The 12,889-nt window shown below is 40.8% G+C and overlaps 1 protein-coding gene across 2 annotated transcripts in view; it reads right to left on the reverse strand.

Annotated features, from left to right (window-relative positions):
- Positions 1–12,889, reverse strand: part of ptprsa (protein tyrosine phosphatase receptor type Sa) — a 169,494-nt gene that overhangs the window by 61,194 nt on the left and 95,411 nt on the right. For both annotated transcript variants that reach the window (XM_061033838.1, XM_061033839.1), the window contains exons 7-10: positions 6,331–6,600; positions 5,584–6,165; positions 4,321–4,454; positions 4,047–4,191 (exon numbers count right to left, since the gene is read on the reverse strand). In XM_061033838.1, the coding sequence (XP_060889821.1) occupies positions 4,047–4,191; positions 4,321–4,454; positions 5,584–6,165; positions 6,331–6,600 (1,131 nt within the window). The remainder of the gene's footprint in view (positions 1–4,046; positions 4,192–4,320; positions 4,455–5,583; positions 6,166–6,330; positions 6,601–12,889) is intronic.

Here is a 12,889-nt window from a genome sequence, read left to right on the forward strand (position 1 = left end):
CACAAATATTCCAATTTATCTAAAAAGCTCCTGCAATTACAGTAAGTGGGGGGAGCTAAAATGCTTGTTTGGCTAGATACAGAGGATTTAGAATCTGCCACTTTAATTTGAGAGAAAGCACTTGACTGGCTACTGGCAGGTTGGAGGTATAATCTAAATGTGTAACAAAGCCTGAAAATCCAGGGGTCTGCCTCACAGCTCATAGCAAAGCATGAAATTAATTCTGACGCTATGAAATGGGATTCTTATCTACTAGTCTGGAGCCCGGCAGTTCCACCCACTCCCAGGGTCTATCCTAGGTCCTGTTAGCATGTTTTGCAACTGGGGGACAGCTACAGCAATACTGGTAGCTCACCCCACTCTTGGGTTGAGGACCCCCTCTGGCCACGTCTGAACGGTCTCACAAAAATTGTCTCTGAACTTGGTCTGACTATGGCAGCTTACCCCAAGAGGCTTTGCTTCTGAATGAAGGCCACTGTTGCCATTCAAAACTTGTGTATTTCACAAAGTCAACTGCCAAAGTCAATGAAATGATGATCCTTTATTTGAGGAGTTCAGTTTCCCGTCAGTCATATTGGATCAAATAAGGAGAACTATACGGGAGAATTATTATTTTGTTGCAGTGACTTTTCACAAGTTTTTGACAAGAAGTAGTCTCCATGACAAGAGCCTCTGGTAATGCTGCTTGGACTGAGCACAAACTTCAACAATCTGCAAACATCTTGTACCACAGATATTGGACAACAAAGATCACAGGGAAATAATTTTGTCTGTCTGTTTTTTTTTTTTACTAAATGGAAAAGGGTTTCAGTCTGCCAGACAATGCTTTGGGCTGTGAGGAGAACATGCCCATAAATCAACAATAAAAAAAAATAAAAAATGAATGTTTTACTTGGAAGTGGTGTATTTGGATTACTAGCCCAAAAGGCTGGGGAAACTTTTGTTTTGTTTATTGCAGGGTATTTCATTTTCAAATGCAGCAAGTTTGTTCCCCTTTTAACTTTCTACCACTGTATTTTTGTTCACTTGTACCTTTTGTCGTATATACTGTATGTACTCCTTAAACAAAGTAAATCCAATGTGCATTTTCTGGTGTTTTCCTAAATGGTAACAGTTTTAACTGTGTACAATAAACTGCCCTGTGAAGATACTCAACGCAAGCCCTCAATTTGAATGCCTAAGGGCTCCTTTCTGATTTGGATTCAATAATATACTCTTATTCTCTGTATGAGGAGCCAAAATGACAGATATGTCGGCTTAATCATTTAAAATGCATGACTGAATCGTTCAATTTTCAGTTTGTGTTTCGGACAACCACTAGAAAAAGAAACAACAATCAATCATACACAATAAAAAAATAATTGACTAAATATCCGACAGGACTTTGCAAATGGTTTTGGCAGACTGAATCCCTAAACCACATAATCACTTACCTCAAAGCGTCCAAAAGATCAAGTTAGTTATTATGTTGTGTTGTGTGACTTTGTCTGACTTTGTCTGTGAGTTTTATGATCTCAGCTGAGAGAAACCCATGGCTGCATCTCAAACTTGCTTGAGCAGGGACTCTTGATGATTTGAAATTCCTCAAACACCACTGTTTGATCAGTAGTTAAAAGGTGAGTCTATTTTCTCAAGCAGAGACTTGGGAAATGCCTTCAGTTAACATATATTCCACCACATTTATGTGATGGGCAAGGGTTTGTCAGTGTTGTCTGTAGGTGCTTACTGTGCTGTTTTAGCTTGTTGTTCTGGTGGCTTAGGTTCAACAAGAACGAAAAATAGCAGCAAGCTTCTGTTCAGAGTTATGTCAAACTAATATTCAGATAACCCAGAATGTAAAATAAATTAATAAATAAAAAAGTCTAACTCAAAACTTTTTTTCAAAGACTCAACAGAAAGGGAAGAGGACACAAAGTGAACAAGGAGATGTCAAGCCATTCCAAGGAGAGTTTTTCTTCCATTGCACAGGGAAACGAGTGGCAAAGAGAGAAACAGATCTGGAGTAGTGTGATGTGAGAGGAATAGAGGAGTGTTTCAAATCCAATCAGCTTGCGAGTTACCGGTCCAAAACAAATGCAGAGAACAAGGGTAAGAAATTCACAAACACACATCGACAGGTGATGATGTGCACAGACACTCAAGAGACGCCAAGACAGAAATGGGGCTTGATGAACAGAAAGTATTGTCATGCCTGGACTGATCAAAGATCAACAGTGCAGTGATAGATTTTCAACAGCACCCTCGATGGGCAGGAGTGAATGTCACATGCAACTGGCGCTCTCCTCAGTGACTCTGCACTGTGTGTGTAGCTTTGCTGCCCAACAGTAACATAAAAGAACTGTGAAGTGGTTGTTCCAAAGCCCCCACAGCCCAGATGTGGGGGGGCAGCCAACAAGTTGCACTGGTAGAAACAGAAAATGTGTTAAGAGCAGTCTACTCAGACTGCAAAGGCTCTCCTATGTTCCAGTAAAAATTATCTGATATAGCCAATCCGAAATGGATATAGCTAATCTTTTCCTCTTACATCATTTAGGTTGGGAGGCTGTTATACTGATGTAATTACACCTTTGTGTTACAGGTTTTCAATTAGGGACAAACTGCAATATTTAAACCGCTTCGGATTGATCAGAAACTCAAAAACAATGGAAAGTGAAAATCTGGAGGGATATTGGGGAATATTTAAAGGTAAAACCACATGTTGAATAACTCATTAGATTAAATCAGACCACAGCTAATTATAGTACTCAGCCACCTCCAAGCTAATAGCACCATAAGCTAGGATGTACCTAACTGGTAACATTACACTTGAACAGTTTTAAACAATACAATGATAAGCCACATTGTAGATAATATTAGCGTTAGCTTAGAAGTGGTTGAATGCTCACATTAGCTGAGGCCTAATGTTAGCTATCAGGGTATCAAATATGTTGTTTTAACTTGACATATGATCCAATGGGCGCCTGTGACATCAGAGGAAAATGGCTGCCATGTGAATGGTGTATAGTACATATCAATACACAACATTGGTGTATGTCTTTCTGTGCTGTGTAAACCCAAATGACTGGGATTTTAAACCCTGTCATCTCAGAGCTTTAGCTACCACTGGTTCTTATTTTGGCTATTTCTACAGTTAGCCTTACTTTGAGCTATGATATCACTCTTATTTTTAGCTGGCTGGTTTAAATAATTCAGATGTGTTCCTACCATTTGTAAAAGAAAATAATCAGTTCAACACTGATACACTGAAATTAAAGGGGGTTGGAGTCTGGGTACTTTTGGTCATCGCCTTTTTTTTTTTTCATCTTCATGATTGAACTAAACCCACATTTCCCATCCCCAAACTAAAAACAGTTCATATGAGAGCCTTGTCAGTCTAAGAGGAGAACCAACATTTTTTGTGTCTCTGTCACGTGGAAGAAAGTGCACTTGCTGTTGACAAAGGAAAAACAAATATGAACAGAAGAGAAAGGGAAATAAAGAAACTCAAACATTGTCATCCTATGTATGCTAGATATGTTTGGGTAGACTTGTACATGTTTAGCACCAAAACCAAGTCAGGAAATAAGGTAGTTCTAGAATGAAAAGGTTGTAAAACACTTGTTTTAAAAAGTGGCTTTAGCCCTTTATAGAATAAGTCTAACCCCAACCCTCTATAAAACAAACTGTGGTCAAAGTGTCACTTGATATAAAGGTAGAAAAAACAGTCACATTTTCACATTTAGGTTAACAAAATCAAGATGAAATGCAGAAATATGAAAACACTTGTTTTAGGAAGGATTCATTGACACATAAGTCTTTTTTGTTATGTGGTTCATCAATACAAAACCCTGGTTATGTCTAAGAAAAACACAGTCACAGTTCAAAGGTGATGATAATGTCGACATCATATATGTTTTCAACCATTCAGTGTAGGAATAAAGCACATAAAGGCATCAGAATTCACTTAAGTGGAGAAGAAAATCATTCAACTTCTCTGGGGAAAAAATGTTTTTGTTAGCCAACCCACAAAGAAAACAGGAGGGAGGACATAATAGAAGGCTACATACTGGCTTGCAAGGTCTTGTGTGATATGTCATTGGTGAAGGCTCCAATGCCTTTGTTAGAGATGGCTGCCAAGGAGAAGTGGTACTCTGTGTTTGGGCGGAGACCTTCCACAACATACGAAGATGTGGGTCCAAATGTTTTCTTCATCTGTACAGAGAAGACAGTTATTGACAGGCAGCTTTGACTGAAAATGGCTTTAGAGAAATCGAAGGCTGTATTGTCTAGACATGCCGTCCATCAAACAGTACAATGAAGACTAAAATTCAAAATTCTTACCTGGGTGCCAAAACTGCCTTCCATGTATCGAAGTTCATAATTTATAATCCCTTCTTTCTCATAGGCCTCCCAGGTCAGTTCAATGCTAGTGTCAGACACAGCACCAACCTGGAATTTGGACGGCTGACCCGGAACTGAAGAAAGCACAGCAGAGAGCATTGTTGAATGACATGTAACAAAATATTAGTAAAAAGAAGGAAAGCCATTTTTTTTAAGTACGGAACCATCCAGCAACCAATTGAGTAAAAAGTCTTAAGATTGTGTCGATCAAGTCTTCCTCATGTTCAATTAATACTGGTCCGGGTATCATTGGACAAATATATCATTGTTGAGGCGCTGGTGGCGCAGTGGTTAGTGCGCGTGCCCGATGTATGGAAGCTATAGTCTTGCAAGCGGGCTGCCCAGGTCGAATCCGGCCTGTGGCTCATTTCCTGCATGTCACTCCCCATTCTCTCTCACCGATTTCCGACTCTATCCACCAGGATCTTTACTGTGTGTAGCTTTTGTAAGCCTATGTTTTTTTGATTCAGACAGTAAAATGGCTCTCTTGTTTTTTGTTTGGAAACAAAGTAAATAAGTATGGGAAATTTGTATTGGATCACAGATAAATTATGGATTGACCAATGATACCCAGACCAATACTCAATAATAACTACAAACTGACACTTAAGTAAAATGACATAGGGTAATGATTGACCACACATTAGTTGTAATTAAATCAAGGTTTATAGACTAACTTAAATTATAAAAGTTCCTTCCCAAGTGACAAGCCGGGTACAAATATGCCACTTCTTATGGGTCGTCTGTTGATGCACCTCCTTGCTCTAGCATTGATGCAGTGATTTTGCTAAGCTCTAAAACTCATCCTGGTGAGTTCTCATATGTTGGTTCTTCAGCTTTTCATGATCAAACAGGCTTTTGTCATCATTTGCAGAGGCCGCAGATGTGTGTGTGAACTTTGAACAGCGGGGGAGAAAACTTGTCTTTTTGGCAGCAGGCACAGCCTAATAAAATATTTAAGAGAATGTGCTGCTGATGCACAAAAACAGCTGAAGATGCTCTCTATTGGTTTCAAAGACTACTTCTTAAGCAGAATGCCTGAGAACAGGTGAAGCATTCACACATTTTATGTAAAACTTTCTTGTTTCTTTCTCTAAAAACTTGGCTAAATTTGAACATTTAACAGGGACCATTTCTTACTTTGGATACGATAGGCAGCTTTGTAGTGTTTAGACATGGCATTTATTAGCAGCACATTCTTACCTCCTTGCAGGACTTTGACATGGATGGGCTCCGAAAAGGGTCCATCTCCTACGGAAGTGAATGCCAGGACTTTGATTGTGTATGTTTCCTGAGGAACCAGGCTCTGGATAGTGGTGATGATGCTGTCCTGGACGTTATGGATCTGCCAGAGACTCATTGGCTGGGAGTCGTCCATTGTGTAATACACCCGATAGCCCTTGATCTGCCCATTGGGCTCCTCGGGCTCCTCCCAGCGTACCATCATGGTATTCTGGGATATAATCTGGGCCTGGATGTTTCTTGGTGGACTTGCAGGCGCTTGCTCACCAGTCCGAGTTTCCACTGGTTCACTGGGGGGACCCTGTCCAATAGTGTTGACTGCCGAGACACGAATTTCATACTCTGTGTTGGGGTAGAGGCCACCAATACTGTAACGTGTGGTTGTGATGTCATCCACTGTCTCATATTTGCTGTCTGGGGACTTGGCCCTGTACTGAATGATATAGTAAGTCACTGGGTCTGGGTTGCCTGAGTCCCACGTGATGGTCACACTGGTTGCAGTGGTTTCAGTAACCACAGGGGTACCTGGAGGCTTGGGTAGAGCTACGGTGATGAAAGAGGAAGGAAAGATTATGAAGGCAGCTGAAATTAGAACTTAACAATGAGCAGTAAAGCTTTATAAATTATAACTGTGCTGTGCTGTAAATATTAGAACTAAGTAAATTCATCTCCTGAATATACTTCCTTCCAAGCACAGTTATCTCTTACATTTGACGGTGATTTGCGCCACAGCTTCAATGATGCCAAGGCTGCTCATGGCCACGCAGGTGTAGTTGGCTGACTCACGGACACTGCTCAGTTCAAGAACGTTCCTGCCTACCGGCATCTCATCCTCTGGTGTCAAGTCCTCTGAGTTCAGCATCCACTTGACGTAAGGCATGGGTGACCCCACTGCCACGCAAGTTATGTTCACACTGCCACCAGGCATTATTTCCTGACTTGTTGGTGGAATGGAGAAGCGAGGAGGCACCCGTCGGACTGGGAGAAGGCATGAGGAAGAGGAGAGGATGACAAAAGAGGGCAAGGGTGTCAACAAAAAAAAAAGAAGAGAAAGAGAAAGGTAACAAGAGAGGCTTGATGAAAATAGACCCTTCTCAAGAAAATACTTAACACAAAAGGTTCAATGTGGTAAAGATAAACTTAAACACAATATAAACGACTTTTCAAAACATAAAAAATATACAAATAATGAGAAGGAACTAAACTAACAGAACTGCTTCAACAACAATGTAGATTAACAATAAAGCAACGATTCATAGCAACAAGGTTCCATTGACCAATATTTGACCCATCACAGCACAATTAAAGACACAAAAATCTATTACGAGTTTCTCATCTTTGGAACTGAACTGCTGACATATGTCCAACTACGACATAACCTGATCGCAAAGTATGAAGGACTGTTGTAAAGGCCATGTGATAATCTATCACATGAGGCCAACATGGCAACCTGTCACTTTCTGTCCTCTCAGGCACTCAAGCCAACAGGAGGTGCGCCATTATAGGCTCCTCCCACAGCACAGGAAGTGTTGGGTTACTGGGCTACTGACCATCTCGACGAGGTCGCTAAACACATTCTAGCATAAGTTTGCACTTGACACCTGTCTCTTCTACCTAGGTAGCTTAAAGATGAGAAACTTTAATCAGATTTTTGTGGTTTAGGGTAGATCCACTGGACAAAGCCTTATTAAGATCTGACACGGTTCCATTGATAGATGCAGCTATCAGTTTCACAGACAGCATGCATAAATAGACCGAGGTAAATTAAGGAGTAAATGATAACAAAATCAGATATAAAAATTGAGATAAAATGCATAGAGGAATATAACTGAAGGGTCGCTAGCATGCCCAGACAAAAGACGATTGGAGAGGAAAGAAGAAATACAAGGTAGAGGATAAAGCATCTGAGGAGAGGAGAGAAAGAAAGGGAACAGAGGAGCAAAAAGTGACAGAGTAAGAAGAAGAGAGGGGGAGGTTTGGAGGAGGGTGAAGGGGGGATAACCCGCTTCAATGCAGTGTAAACTTTGTTTTTCTCCAGCAAATGTGACAAAATGTGATGGTGGCACATTGTCACATCGCAGTCCCAGTTAACACAAAATAAATATTGAGGAACAAGGTGTGTGCCTAGAAATACATAGAAAAAAGAACTGGAGTAGTTGTAGCTAGAAATATATCACAGAGTGTTGGAGTCAAGAAACAGAACTGGATTAACAGGGAGTAGAAATCCAGAGAACAGAGAATGATAGATAGAGGGAAAGGGAGAGAGGGGTTGATGAAAAAGGCAGAATGTGAGAGAGAGACAGGGGGGAGCTCAAAACTCATGGAGAGGAGTTGAGTGAAAGGAGGTTGATAATGAGTCTGAGGCGCAGGGGCGGCGCATAAGGTACTGTGTACTTGCATGTGTATATTCTATGTTGATATAGGCATGAGTGTGCGTGTGTACAGTATGCTAGAGTTAAGAGAGTGAAAGAGTATGAGTTAGCAAAAACACTGTGTGTCCATGAAAGGCATCCCAGCAAGCATTTGACAAAAAAAAAAAGTCTGATTGCAAAAATTGTCCAAGTTCAGCACTAAAGGAGCACAAAACTTTCACCTTGGACATGTTCAATGTTATGAAAAGAAAGGTTCTTCTGGACTTTATAAATTTAAGAGAGACTTTTTGTTTATTTTGTACCAAGCTGGGTTGGAAAATTGTCCACTTTGCTATTCAGCTGAATGGCAAACTTATTTACAATTTAGTCCTAACTTGAATCGAGACAGGGGACTCGCTCTTGTTGTAAACAAAGTAAATATGAGGTGCTTTTTGGAGAGAAAAAAATCCTTGAAATATATATGCGGAAGTTATGGTATTACAGAGGTCTATAACTCCAAAGTGACATTTGAAACAGCTACAATGCCAATACAAACCATTTCTTCATCTTTCAACATCAAAATGCTTGTTGGGATGCAAAGAAGACCAAAAGAGAGAGGGAAGCAAAGTAGTGCCGATGTAGAAGTAAAAAAAAAAGAAAAAGATGAACCAAATGATAGAGGTGATTTAGAGACAGATAGACAAGACAGAAAAGACAGGGACAAGAGACGAGACACGAGGCAGAACAAAACAGACTCAAGCAGCAAGACATCAGACAAGAAGACAGACAGAGGGAGGGAGACGGGCAGACAGACAGTGACCGATGGGCACGCAGACATACTGTACAGTACGCAAAGGGGTGGGGTTTGGGTTTTTGGAGAAAGGGAAGGAGGAGGAGGAGGAGGAGGAGGAGGAGGAGAAGGGCATAAGTGGGGGATAGAATAAGGAGACTGTGATTCCAGATGAAATCAAGACAAAAAATCAAACAAAAAAATCATGGCTCAAAGTGGGTTTGGAGGTCTCACACACTGGGGCTTAAAATCAAGAATCAACTACACCTCTCTGCCTCCCCGCCTTAAACATTGCACCGCAATGCAAATGTAACCTGAGAAGTCTTGGGCTGGGTGGATGTGAGGTGTGTGTAGGGGATGAGCGGGGGCTAAGGGGGAGAATCAGGGGAGGGGGCAAGGATAGGTAGCATTCCAAAATACACCGTGTCGATCCAAATGGGATTCACATGATCGTTGCATAGGAAAGTTTCACTTTTCCAACAAACTAAGGGCACAAATATATCACCTACAAACACTGAGAGGTTCATTTACCTGGGAAATGAAACTTACTGACCTGAGCAAATGAAATTATCCCTAAAATGTATATAGTGTTTTCACATTCAGTCTGTAGGGTGCAAGCATGTTAGTAAACTAAACCAAGCTAATATTAAGGGCAATGTCCGAATGGTGAAAATGGATCTGCTAATACTGGCTTTTAACAGCCAGATTATGAAAACAAAGGTGTTAATTAGATTTTAACACATACAGTATGTAGTAAATAACAGTTAAAGATTTAATCTTACATGAATAGAGACCTTCTACAGCCACTGTTGGGCTCTTGATTTGTCCTCCCATGTTCCTCCCTACATGTATCCTCTCTCTGTAATTCACTATGAAGGTTAACACTTTGGGCAAGACATGTTTTGGCCTTGAGGGCAAGAAAATTAAACGCTGACCTTAGGCAAAATGCTTTTGTGGCACAAAAAAAAGAAAAAAAATCACACACTAAGAAAAAAGATCGATGGCATATTCAAAGAATAAGCTTTCTTTAGAAAAGGCCCATTTCTTTTAAAATGCTATTTTTAATGTCAATCAGAAGCAAAAAATGCTGTTTAAATTTGTTTGTAAAACATATCAAAGAATCCTGAACTGTTCTGCCAAGACCTCACTTCAAAAAAGATGAAATAAACTAATGGGAAGCATGATGTTTGGTTGCGAAACCATGCTTTGTCTTATCATGACAATTATTATTTAATAATTGGAAAATCCAAATGGTAGAATTTCTAAAAAGAAAAACGAGGAACTGGGGAAAAAAAAGTCATATATAATGGGACAGAGAGTATAGATCTGAATTCTATCATGTCAAAAAAATGCCTAACGTAACAACAAAGGTGAAAGGGCAGCCCATTCCTCACACGGACATGCATGGGTGTGGCTATGGCATGAGTGACATAAACAGGTGCGCCCCCATCCACTTGGGCAGACACCGGGGGAACCAATACAATCCAAAACTGTCACCCAAGCCCATCCAAGCATGCCATTCATTCCCATATATAGCATTGTTCCAGACACACACACGCACCAAACCAAACAAAAGGAAACAAATCAAAACTGAACAGAACCACAAAAAGAACTAAGTCCGAACAGCATAGACAATACCAGAGTGCAGCTGTGTTCAACAAATAGGAATGCATCAATACTATTAGATGTTTTTCAGCTCTGATTTGTCTCTAATTGAATTTAGCCTGGAATCCAAAAGAATTGTGAAAACTGAACAGGGCGAACAGGGTTTGAATTGAGGGGACATGTCCAATCAAAATGTGTCTGATGGTGCTCTTCTCTCCCTGGGGGCTCAGGTCAGCCAATGGACCGGGAGCTGCAGTGGCTGAGTGAATGAGGTTTCCCCACAGGAATATGTCTCTGTTCACCTTTGGGAACTTGCACTGTCAGGGAAAACGTGGGCGCTAACACCAACCACAAGTCAAATGTGGCTGTGGCTGGAAAGTGAAATTTGAGACAAACCAATCACCTAGCCAATGCACAAAACCGACTTAATTAAATGCGCCATGGTACTCTATAATGTATGCTAGTTACGCAATATTGGAAAACAATGATGATGGAAAGCAGAGGGAGAGCCTACCTGTCAACAGCGTACACCGTGTGTGTCTGACTCATAAATAAATCTGATCTTTGGTTACAGAGAGGATCAAGTGCTCAAGGTCAGTCGATAGCATTCTGTACTATATCTTGGGTGAGAAGATGATAAATCATAGGGAACCACAGTATTTTGTGCCTAAATGTCAGTATCCCATGCAAATGAGTCACAACTGTATTGTTAGCTAGACACATGCCTGTATGAAATGATTTAATGTTCAAGTGAACTCAATAACTCTGACATGTCAATGGTCTGGTAAGCTATAAAAAGCTCTGTGTGTGTGTGTGTGTGTGTGTGTGTGTGTGTGTGTGTGTGTGTGTGTACGGTATGTGTGGTACCTATGCTATCCGAAATGTAGTGCCAAAGACACAAAGAAAACGAAGAATCCCAATTGCATGGACAGGCTCCTCATTCACAGAGACAAGGAGCCCTGCCGGCCCATTTGGAATTACGAGAAAGTAAAACAAACCTATGCCTTTCATTTGGACTACTAACACCATGTAATCTTGTGTAAAGCCCCAATGTGGAGAGAAAGACAAAAAGCCTCACAGTGGACGAGGTGAGAAGCAGTCGAGAGAGAACGCCAGAGTACTGCACTAACGCTAACAGTGGGCGGTGTTGTGGAGGGATTTGTGCCAAAAACAGAGGTCAGAAGGTGGACATTATCGGCCATTTTGGTGAGGCAGTTTTTTTATTTATTTTTTTGCTGCCCCAAAATGAAGGGGGAAGCCAAAATAATGTGCAGCCTTTAGTGTCACCTTGAAGCTGAGATTACACCCTCTTGCTGCCTGAGGACACAGGCGCAGTATTGAGATCCTTTAGTCACACTTGCTGGGTGAGGCCTTCGGCATTTACATATAAGCTGCAGGGGTCGGCCTGCATTAACATACCTTGGCTGCCGCAATGCTAAACAGTCACTATCTGTGGCTCATCAAAATGGAAATTATAACCTAAAGGAAAACTGAAGAATCATGGCAGGGGTATCTAATAATAGCAAGTGGTGGATTGAGGGGATCTTGAAGCATATCACCTTTTTCTATTGATTTACAGGTAGATGACAAGCAGTCAAATGACACTGCAAGTGTGCCCCCCTCTGTGGTGATCCCTTCAGTGAATATTATCAGTTGGATTGAGGAGGGGAGTGTAACCATATATTTGCATGAGAATAAGGGGTGGTAAAAATTTTGTTTTGGTAATCTGGTGTTTTTGAGGGGTGGCTTTTCACTTTAGGACTCCTTGAGACAAACATCTAATAGAGATGGCAGGATTTTTGCTTTGGCCAGTGAGAACATAAGGTGTAATCTAGCTTTCTTTCCCAACGTTACACACAAATGCAGAGCAGGACATGCAAGCACACTTAAAAATCAGGCAGATACCATTGTAGGAGGGCAAACATGCACATGCGTACATCACAGCTCAGTCTTTCTGCATCAGTGTTATTCTCAGGTCATTAAATTATAATATTTGGTTCAGATTTCCATTTCTTCGAGTGGGATTGTGCCATTATGTATGGAATTTGTGACAGATTTTTGACTGGCAGCCTAACAATTAGAATTACAGATGAATTGTTTTGAGAGTACATTCTTGCATGGATTACGGAATTGAAACTCTAATTTCTGTCTGGTTCTACAGCTAGATCACAAGAGATGATAATATATATTTGTCTAATGACTTGCCTTGAGGAAAAATGATTTGGCTTGTGCAATGGAAGGAAATGGTCTGGATGTGGTAGCCAAAAATATATCCGCTATAATAAGCATTTTTTAAGAGCAAACACTGGCTCACAGCGAATGCATTTTTAGAGTGATTGCCAATTTCGGGGTTACTTGTGGCTTGTAAAAAAGTCATGAAAGTCAAAAAGGCTCAGTAAATATTTCAAAACTGTAATATAAATACTCAAGATTCCAAATTCTGCTACTGGTTGCTCGACAGGGAAATTGCAGCTTTCAAGGTCACATACAACACACAAATTGAGACTCCAGTAGGAGAGAT

The sequence above is a fragment of the Labrus mixtus genome, chromosome 3 (assembly GCF_963584025.1).
Source record: "Labrus mixtus chromosome 3, fLabMix1.1, whole genome shotgun sequence".
Taxonomy (NCBI): Eukaryota; Metazoa; Chordata; class Actinopteri; order Labriformes; family Labridae; genus Labrus; species Labrus mixtus.